The 11,085-nt window shown below is 44.9% G+C and overlaps 1 protein-coding gene across 1 annotated transcript in view; it reads left to right on the forward strand.

Moving 5' to 3' along the window:
* The window catches only part of IGFBP4 (insulin like growth factor binding protein 4), a 56,619-nt gene extending 46,501 nt beyond the window's left edge, over positions 1-10,118 (forward strand). Inside the window, exons 2-4 of the mRNA XM_084804585.1 lie at positions 950-1,116; positions 2,126-2,260; positions 7,611-10,118. Coding sequence (XP_084660711.1) covers positions 950-1,116; positions 2,126-2,260; positions 7,611-7,745 — 437 coding nt within the window. The 3' untranslated portion in view covers positions 7,746-10,118. The remainder of the gene's footprint in view (positions 1-949; positions 1,117-2,125; positions 2,261-7,610) is intronic.
* Positions 10,119-11,085: the final 967 nt, after the last annotated feature.

Below are 11,085 nucleotides of genomic sequence, written 5' to 3' on the forward strand. Positions count from 1 at the left end.
ACACAGGACCATGGCCAGTAAAAAGATGCTAAAAAGTGGGCAGCCTTAGGGTGTCTCTACATTAAGCAACAACGCTGCATCCTTACCAGGGCTTTCTGCTTTCAGTTTCTTTAGGAGAGGACGTTGATTCTGAGCTTGGTGGGGTGGGGGATCAGATCTGTCTCACTTCATTGCAGGGAGGCATTTTGCCCTCTTCTCCCTCCAATCGGCTGTTAGATCGAGAAATGTGCTCAAGCATTTACATGGCAGACACGCGGTTTGAGTCAAAGAAATTCCTTCCTCGGCGAGTTCGCAGTGCTATGCCAGCATTACACGCTGCCAATATGTCACCGTTAACTTTTATTACCAGCTTATCTCTGATCTTTTTGAAGGTGGGATAAAGGGGGAAATGTGCGGGAGAGATCCTGGAGGTTGACAACATCATGTAAAAGACTGCAAACTTCCATGAATTATCAATCATGAGTGTGCAATAAATCTCTCTTGTAGAGACACCCTTAATCTACCTTACAAAACACTAAACAACCATTTGGTAATGAAGTCTCTAAACTACACAGAAGCGCTAGGAACATTTCTTCACACAATTGTTTCCATTTATGTTCCATATTGCCACCTCTGCTACGCTCACATCCAGACAGATCCAACCAAAGCAATTGTGAGAGTCCGCTCCTGTGCACCCCCTTGGTCCAAACATAGAGGACCAGCTGATCCACTCATCCGAAGGGGGAATGCCATGAGCGGTGCAGTTCATGTGACCAAGGAACAAAACATCTGTATTTGGGAAAACAGGAAGCCCTTGCACTGCTGTGTCCTAAAAAAGCAGCCATGGCAGTGAACTATTGGGATGTGCATGTCCTTACCATGTTAAAAGTGCTGCTTGTAATGCTGTCCTCATAAAACAAATCACCTTTGTTGACACTTTTTGCGCCCCTGTGGCTTTGTTCCTCTTTAGAGCAGGAGGAGGTTGAGCTCCCCCAGACCAACATCTTCAGCCCCTGCCCCACCCATGACAGAAAATGCCTCCAGAAGCAGCAAGCAAGAGCACGCGAGCGGATAAACAGTGGTGTCAAGATGAGAAACAACGGGAACCTGCCTATCCGGGAGGACACCCGGCCAGTGGTGAGGTGTCCTGGCTTGTCTTTAGGGGAGAGGGACCACAAATCACATCTGTTGCCCAGCTTTGCTGTTCCTTAAAACAGACTGTTCCTCACAGCAGAGTTAAGTAAAGCAATCTCTCTCTCTGCCGATGGCTTAAAAAAAAGAGGACGTATCACCCAACTTGCTTCAGTGCACTTTACTGCCAATCCCTCAACTCCAGCGCACTTCGAATGAAGCCATATGAAAGTTAAGATTTCCAAGACATATGTAAGCATTTAAATACATGATAAGGGTTCTGGAGAAATGTACAAGTAGTTGCTAAGATGGGGTGCACATCCAAAGGGCAACATGACACTGCGGAGAGAAAATTGTTTCTTTAACCAGAATGAGTTTTCCACCTTGTATGTCTGTACCACAACAAGGAGATCACTATACCCTTAAGGCCCAAAATGCCAGTAGGTTTTCGCCACCATACTCCACTGAATGATACTGCAGGGGAGATCTGAGAAAGGATGTGCCTTGGAAACGGAGATATTGGCAGGAGGCAGCGTAGCTGGTGAAAAATATCCTTGTTAGCTTTCCAACCTGTTGCAACAGAGCAGCATGGTTTCATTCGGATCAGGTCAGCGTGACTTTTGCGGCCTACCGAGTCCATCGGCCATATCATATCATGGCCCGCCAGGTTCCGGGAGAAATCCCAGTTCAAGGAAGACAGCAACACTGTTTAACAAACTTTCATTTCATTTGCAGCCCAACGCATCTTTAAGTTGATTGGAGAGCAGGACATTTTTGTTGCCTAGCAATGACATGTTTCTTCATCTCTACCCTGGGGTGGAAAAAAATGGGGATGACTTTCAACTGTGTCCCATTCAAGCCAGTGTTCTGAAGACACAGCCATCCCTTCTGATGGGGAGGCTGCAAGTAGTTAACTAAAGTGGTGGTGGTAGTGCTTTCATTAAGTACCTTCACACCTTCTCCTCTTCTTGTCACCATGTTCTGACTTTGCTTCCTCCTACTGCTTTGCCAATAGGTCCAAGGCTCATGTCAGAGTGAACTTCAGAGAGCACTGGAGAGATTAGCAGCTTCTCAAACCCGAACTCACGAGGACCTGTACATAATACCCATCCCCAATTGTGACCGCAATGGGAATTTCCACCCCAAGCAGGTAACACTGAAGCATTGGCTCTTTGTGTGGGGTACTAATACTTTTTTAAACTACCAACCCTTGATCCCCTGGCAAGCTTTAATTTACAAATCAGGAGTGCGTAGTGCATACTAATAACTATTATGAGTTGCATCTTATTAGTTAATGAATAACTAGTCTGTGTCAGGTGATCTCAAATACGCAATTCTTGCTTAAAAATAGAATCATAGAATAGTAGGGTTGGAAGGGGCCTATAAGACCATTGAGTCCAACGCCCTGCTCAATGCAGGAGTCCAAGTCAAAGCATCCCTGACAGGTGGCTGTCCAGCCTCATCTTGAAGGCCTCCAGTGTGGGAGAGCCCCTCACCCCTGTAGGTAATTGCTTCCATTGCTGTATTGCTCTAACAGTCAGGAGGTTTTTCCTGATGTTCAGCTGGAATCTGGCTTCCTGTCACTTGAGCCCATTATTCCGTGTCCTGCATTCTGAGATGATCGAGAAGAGATCCTGGCCTTCCTCTCTGTGACAGCCTTTCAAGTACTATCATATCTCTATGATATCTCTATGAGCGCTATCCTATCTCCCCTCAGTCTTCTCTTCTCAAGGCTAAACATGCCCAGTTCTTTCAGTATCTCCTCATAGGGGTTTGTTTCCAGTCCCCTGATCATCTTCACTGCCCTCCTCTGAACCCTCTCCAGCTTGTCTGCGTCCTTCTTAAAGTCCGGTGCCCAGAACTGGACACAGGACTCCAGATGAGGCCTAACCAGTGCTGAGTAGAGGGGAACTAGTACTTCATGGGATTTGGAAAGTATACTTCTATTAATGCAGCCCAAAAGAGCATTTGCAATGTAGCCCAAAACAGGATTTGCCAAATACAAGGAATGCCTTGCCAGAACAGACCAATACTCACAGAGTCCAGCCTTTTTTTTTTTTTTTTTTGGCAACAACCCCAACAACCCTATAGGTGCTTCCAGATGTAGACTGGGGCACCCTGTCCTACCTTTTCCATTTCAGTCAAACTGGAAGCGGAATACCAAATCAGTTTCTGTACCATGTCGCCCTGAGGGCAGTCACCCCTACATGTTGGGGTGGGGGGAATATTTATTGAGACTGTAGTGTGCTGGGAAATTTATTTATTTATTTATTTATTTATTCATTCATTCATTTAATTTAATTTAATTTCTATACCGCCCAATAGCCAAAGCCTCTGGGCGGTTCACAAATTTGTTAAACACTCCCTTCCCGCTCCCACTCCCACTCTCTATGGTTCCAATCTTGATTGGGGCAACTGCAATTTTGAAAAGAAATAGATGGGAAAGGCAATGCCATTTAGAAAGGGAAGGGTTAAAATAGTACAGTTGATTTCTAGGGAGGGAGAGGTCATAGAGCGGGGGTAGGCAGCGTGTGGTCCATGGGGCATATGCACCCCAGTCTTTTTTTGCAGCCCCCACCAGGCCCAAATGGGCACTGTTGTATTGCTGCTGAATTTCACCAGCAAGAATAAAAGGCATTTTTTGCTTTAAAACAAAGTGTGTGAGGAGCGTACACCTTATTTTAATGCAAAATCATGCTCTCCCGGAGCTTCAGGAGTCTGATGTTGCATTAAAGCAAGGTGCATACTGCCCTGCGTGCCTCATTTTTAAGCAAATATGTGGCTTCTATTCTGGCTGCTGAATTGCTGCCTGAACTCTCCAGAGTTGACCACCCTTGCCACGGAGCCAGGAAATGGCTAGAGCGATCTATACTGCCCATAACAGAGATGCGATCCAGCTGAAATGCTGTGGGATAGCTGACTAGACCAATCGACCCAGAATGTACAGGGATAGCTGTGTGATCGCTCAGATACACGTGGGGAGATTGTGCATCTGTTCCATTGTGTTAACGGAGTTTCTGAGCTCTGAGAAGGCATGGAAGCTTTAATGAAGAAAACATGGGAGTGAACAATTTGATGACGGTGTCATGCAGATGTCCCATAAATAATGAGTGAACACAGCGTGACTATTCCACACTAAATTTGGAAAGTATACTTCTCTGTGGTGGCCCCCACTCTGTGGAACTCCCTCCCTAGGGAACTCCGTCATGCCCCCTCTTTAATGAGCTTCCGTCGTGCATTAAAAACGTGGTTGTTCAGGCAGGCATTTGGGGTGGGTTAGGGTATTTTAAAAAAAAAAATTATGGTAAAATTTTATTGTTTTAAATTGTTTTATGGTGAGTTGTACATCGCCCAGAGTGGCTGGGTGACCAGTCAGATGGGCGATTAATAAATTTAATAAATAAATAAATACCCCATGCAGAAGCAGCCTAGGTGATTAATCAGAAATGGGCCAAATGAAATTGGGTGAACATATTGTTACACTCCTGCACTCCAGTCCTGAGAGGAGTGAACTTGCAGGGGCCTCAGCACTTGCTCAGACTTCAGTTTCCTAGAGGGCACTGGAGACTTGTGGTGTTTCTTTTATAAAGGTTTATTTACACCGTGCTCAGGATGAAGGCCTACCACAAATCCAAACAAAACCTTGCTTCCTCTCAGCTGCCCAGCCGATCTTTACCTGCAAAACAAAAGCCTCTCTCCCTTTGTCTACCTTCCCCCAGATTGATTTCCTCCTACCCCCTCAGGCCTTGTAGGACAAAGGTTACTGGTTCAAGAGTCAGAGGTGTTGGGAGGAAATCCTCAGTCTCTTTGTACTCAGCAGCACTGAATTGTAAGGGATCCCTGGAGGTAATTTAGACTGACCCCAAACACTGCATATAACAACATGAAGCTGCATTGTACTCAGTCAGAGCATCGGTCCGGTACTGTCTACTGTGGCGGCAATTCTCCAGTACTCTCACACAGAGGACTGTTCTGGTCCTACCACCCAAGCTTCTTTTAGTGGAGATACCAGGGACAGAACCTGGGTTGTTTCTCACTTAAAGCATATGTTCTGCAGCTGAGCTAAGCCCTGCTAGTAGCTTTTCCACGCAGAAAGTAGCATTTTTCTTCTTGCTGAAATACAATGTGTTCTGCCTGCCTGCCTCTCCATCTTCCTTTTTTATTTTTTCCTCTAGACGGCCTCTGAGCCCGTTGAGAGGAATCTTATTGCCAGAGGCAGGGCTGGAGAGGCCAGAAGATAGAGCAGATCCCGGCCTCTCCTCTCACTGCCCACCAGAACACCCCGTTTTTACCTCTACGTGGTAATCCAAGGTTGCTTTCCTAATCTCAGAAAGCAGGCACTGCAATTCTTTCTGTGGCGGTTGCGAGCGGGTAGGGGCAGGGATTGAATCTCAGAGTCCCCCTCCCAAAGTTGTAGGAGTGTCTGCAGTTTTGGGAGGCGGGATCTGAAAAATCCTATGACCCTGGAACACTCTCCCAGCAACCACAGGGAGAGTGTTCCCTGTTGCTCCCACAGGTTGCTCCCTAAGTATTATATCATTACAGACATATAGTGCTATATCTCTATAATGCTAGTTAAGAGATCATTTAAAAAAGCCTTTGCTATCATCTCCATTAACCACCTTACTAAAGTGGTGGTGTGATAGGTTCAGCTTTCTGACAATTCACTAACCACGTCAAAACCACATCCCATAAAAGACAAAATAGTAGCACTAAGGGCACTGGTGTGGGTGGAACATAGTGGGATGTGTGCACAGAAATTGCACAATATCCCCATAGTGTGGAAAGTCGGTTGCAATTCTGTTTGTAGCTTACAGTGGAAGAACAATGCTTTATTAATGCTAGGAGCCATCTAGAAGCACCCTTGGAGAACTGGTATAGTTCAGCAGTGAAGACTGGTGGCTCCGATTTCAGTGGGGCTGTGAATTATAGAATCGTAGGGCTGGAAGGGGCCTACAAGACCATCGAGTCCAACCCCCAGCTCAGTGCAGGAAGCCTGATTCCCAGGCAGGCTCCCATCCAAGTACTAACTGGGGCTGACCCTGCCTAGTTTCCGAGATCAGGTGCATCCAGCCCTTCCATTCTGAGGTTCAGTCCCAGAACCTGCCAGAACTCTAAAGGAGCTATCCAAGGTGCTGAACCTATTTTGGGGCGGGGGCTCAGCAACTTGGACAGAGTTCCGCCTGGTTCTGACAGAAACTCAGAATGGATTCACAGCCCCACCGAAATCAGAGCCGCCAATCCTCACTGAGCTCAGCTAAGAGACTGAGCAAGAAGTATCAAGCAACCACTTCATGGCCTTACCATCTCTCATCAGCAAAATGGGGATACTACTAATCTACCTTACAGAGGTATTAAAGGGATTAGAACATGAACATTTATGCGATGTGCACGGAATGCTCTAATGCTACTTGTTGTCAAGGACGGACTGTGGGAGTTGTGCCTTTGAAAGCTGCATAGAAAATGGGTGCGTGTGTTTCCCCTTCACAGTAATGTAGTGACAGATGGACTTTTCTCTGCTATATAACCATTAAGGCGGCAATCCTATACCCACCTTCCTGGGAGTAAGCCCCATTGAACTCAATGAGACTTACTTCTGAGTAGACATGCATTGGATTGTGTTGTAAAAGTAAAGGAGACGTCTCATGTTTTGCATCTGGCAACTGTCCCAGATGGGCCATAGGTAAGAGCTACCACTTTTTTTTAATTGGCCCTGCTCCTGTTCCTTTTATAAGCGCCTCAGATGCAGACATTTAACAGGGGAACCTTCTCCTGGTGCAGGGATGAAGTGTTGGGAACAGTTTCACCTACTCTATATTTGTGTGTCATGATGCAATCGTAGGACTAGAGGCAGGGGCAGCAAACCAGGGTGAGAATTTTTTGCCTCACAAAGGTGGCAGCAGAAAACAGTGATGATGTGTAGCCATAACCTGTCCAACTTTTAAAACATTCTTTGGGGAATTTTTTCTTCCACAGATGTTCAAGGGAGACCATTTCGGGATGCATTTTGAACTGTAAGAAAAACAAAAACACTTGTTCTGTCTTGCAAGCTGAACCTGTTAAACAAGACTAGGTAATCATTCTTAAAACAGGATCCTTGCATTTCAAGAACTCAAGCAAAATTTGACAAAAAGATGTAATACATTAAAATTTCAGAATTCAGATTTGGTTTTCAAAACATTCCCAAGTTTTGTCCTCAAAATCCAGTGCTGTAGGATATTTTTTAAAAAGCAACACAAACTGAAATCCTAAGTTCTGTTGATGAATTTTAAGGCACTTATGCTAAGTATCTATTTACCAAATGTAATGCTCTCCCTGCAAAGAGTCAACATTCAAAGCACTTATAACAAAGATGTTAGAAGAATACAAATTTGACATTTTGTAAGCTAGCGGAATTTGCTTGAGATCATCTTTGCTTTGAGCTCATCTCATTTCTGCTCAAGGGGACACTGGTATTTGCTATCCCAGTAATGAATTGTCACTCTGTCTTTCTTCTTCAGTGTCACCCAGCATTGGATGGACAACGAGGGAAATGTTGGTGTGTGGATCGGAAAACTGGGGTGAAATTGCCAGGAAGTCTGGAGTTGAAGGGAGAGCTGGATTGCCACCTACCTGCAGAGGGGGTACAGGAGTGACTGGACCAATGATAAATGGACAACAACTTTCCTTGACGAACTGCCAAGGAAACTAATGGTGCTGTTTGAGCAGATGGAATAACAAACGGGGATGTTACCACAATACTTTTTTTTCCTGAGGGGGAATGATAACAGCAGTAACATCTGCCCCCCCCCCATAACTGCATTAATCCAAGCATGATGTGGCGAGCCTGCATCTCTCTGCTGTTTAATTGGATAGCTATTTGCAACCATGGCTCATTCTTCACAGACTCTGGAAACTACATTCCATTTGAGTGACCACTGATGACAAAAAAGACCTACAAGCTTTAAGTACTTTGATGGGTCTTATGAGAGTTTCCCCAGGTAGACCTGCTTTTGCTTTCGGCACAAACCGCTGGAGAATGGTTTCTTCTTCAAGCATTTCTGCTGTGAAAAGGAAAAGAGGAGTGAACGATAGAGGGACTTTTCCCTACCTTTTGGGGGGCTGCCCCCAAATACAAGCTGGCTAAAAGGTGCCTGGACCTTTCCCCATCCTAGTCTATTGTTTGGGGGCAAGGGATAAATTAAATTGAGGGGAGACCGAACAAGGTTGATTGGGAAGGCCTCATTTTCCAGCCAGGCCTCGCTAGAAAACAGCCCCGGGGCTTGTTTTCAATGCCATGGCTCAGTCCTTGAATATGTGAAGCAATAATAAAGAACAGAGTGCATTTGAACATGTGAAAAGTTTGCCTTTCAAACCAAAAGAGCAAACACAATCTGCTCTCAGCCCCATGTCTCTGGATTAGAATGCAAGATTACAAATGGTGGAGTTTCCAAGCAAGGTTTGGAACTCCCCTTTTCTTTGTTTTCATTTAAGGAATTAACTGTGGCTTTCAGGTCATATTAAAAAACAGATATAGGACTGCATAAGAAGGAAAGTCCAGATCATAAAATAAGAGCACTACAAATAAGCTTCTGGATCACCAATCCTTAATCCTTCATTTAAAAAACAAAAATAAGTAAAGAAAACAAACAAACTACAATAATCTGCATGATACTCTGTCACCCTCTGAGCAGTGGGAAATTCACATTCACCTTACTTTGGAGGAGAAAGAACTGATGTTGGGCGCACACCTGGCACCCTCAGGATCTCGGCTTTCATTTCAAAAAAGATAAGCCAGTTTCTAGAGCTTCAGGTTGCAGATGTTTGAAATTGTGTAAGCAATAAAGCTGAGCAAGATTTTGATGGGCAGCAGAGTGTGGGCATTAGCACTGCATCCCTCCCCATGACCTGTGGAATTAAATACATAAGAAAAGTGAGTATATGCAAAAATAGCGTAATCTGTTTAATTTATATAGGTAGCAGAATTCAAGCTCCACCTGGCTCAGAGTTTTGCTTTGTCCTTCCAACTCGCTAGGTGCAGAGTGCGTTCAGCCCCGATGATAAAGAACAGCATAGGGACAGTAATAGTTCCAAGCCAAAATCTAAACAGGCAAACTAGGGTGCTTCCACCCAGCCTTAGATTCCAGTATCCAACACAACTGGAAACCAGCTCACTTTCCCTCAGCCTTCTCAAGAACGTCTATGCATTCTAGTTATAGGAGCATAAAAGGGAGTGCCACCAGGCAATAGTTGCAGTGGGACAATGACTTGCTTCCCCAAATGAAATGGCTCGCCGTAGCGAGTGGGCCTCATCCCATTTCAGGGAGTAGGCAGTTCTCTGTCAGATACAGCTTGGCCCTGACAGCTGCATTTCCCCCATCCAGACAGGCGAGTGTCAAGAAAGGGCTTCTGAAGCACCTGTCCCAGTGACCAGCTCCTGTGTGTTCCATGGGAGTAAAGGCTTCCCTACATGATCAGCAGAATCATGTGGTATAGCTCTTGCTGGTCTGCATCTCTTCCGACTGTCGGTGGAGGAATTACATTTGAATGCTACCCCATCTAAAAGCTTCCAGCAGCACGTTGGATAAAAGTCTTGGCTAAAGCCCTTCTTCTTGAAATGATAGTCCTCTAAATGGAGATTTTTTTAAAAAATTAATTACTATTATTACATTACAAACGTTGTACAAAGACAATCGTATGTCAGATGTTAAGAACAACAAAAGCATAATGAAAGAAAGCATTTGATAATAGATCCGGGTTCTAGTCCCCACTCGGCCATGCAAGCTCACTGGGTGACTTTGGGCCAGTCACAGACTCTCAGCCCAACCCACCTCACAGGGTTGTTGTTGTGAGGATAAAATGGAGAGGAGGTGGATACTGTAAGCCGCCTTGGGTTCCTTGCAAGAGGAAAAAAGGCGGGGTATAAATGCAATCAATCAATAAATAAATAAATTTGAACAAAAAATGGGAACAAAGAATAAACGGAAAAGGAACAAAAAGAAGAAAAGAACCTTAATCATTCATAACATAAATGGAAAAAATACAGTTGCACCTTAACTTGATTGTTCTTGTTCCAAAAATCTTTAAACAAGGACCATCTCTGAACAAAGCTGTCAACTTGATATCTATCAGAGCAATCCTATTCAGGGAGCAGGGAGAGGAGAGAATTGACAGATCGTCCACCACTTCATGCCCCGCTGGTTCATGCTGGCCACTGCAGAATGTGGGGGCAGTCTTTTTCCTCTTTGTTCTGCTGGTTTTGCTTTAATTTTTAATCCCCCCTCCATTAGTTTCAGGAGTGGAGAAATTAATTACACCTAGGGCTTCTTCACACAAACTTTTATCCTGCTATTGAGATTGGTTACTCAAGGAAGTTTGCGGGTCCTTTAGATGACATCGTCAACCTCTGAGGTGTCTCCAGAACTGAATTACCTTTATTCTGGTTTTTTTCCAAAGATCGGCGATAATGAGCTTTCAAATTACAGTACTTGAGTTCGGCTTGAGTCCCTTCATGAAAATAGGAAAACCCGCAATCAGAGGAGCTAGACCACAGCGCCATCTAGTGGCTTTATAATGAAACATATGGAAGACTCAGATAAGGGGGGAAAGGAGTGAGGAAAAGTATGGGGAAGGAAGCATGTGTAAAGGGAGTCTGTCATGATCCTGCATTTAAAACGGAAGCAGAAAGCCCCATTTTAAATGCAGAATTTTAGGCTGGTGTAGAGATGCTCATAGTTGAGGGACTCGATCCTGGGGGAATAAAAGGACTGTGGATCAAATGGATCCAAGCCTCCCTCCAGCCCACCCTTGGAATGTGTTGCTGGCAGGAGAAAGAACACTGGTAGATCAATGCCTCTGAAACTTTCCAGTCACGTAACTGGTGCCTCCAGGAAGGACATGCCCCCAATACTGGTGGAGCTCCTCTTCACCAGTGGGGAGGCACTTCTGCCCCAGCCTAAACCCACTAGCCATATCTGGGGATTAGGATAGCTCTCT

This window comes from Heloderma suspectum, chromosome 6, assembly GCF_057233095.1.
Source record: "Heloderma suspectum isolate Gila_16-S chromosome 6, 16-S_ref, whole genome shotgun sequence".
In the NCBI taxonomy this organism is placed as follows: Eukaryota; Metazoa; Chordata; class Lepidosauria; order Squamata; family Helodermatidae; genus Heloderma; species Heloderma suspectum.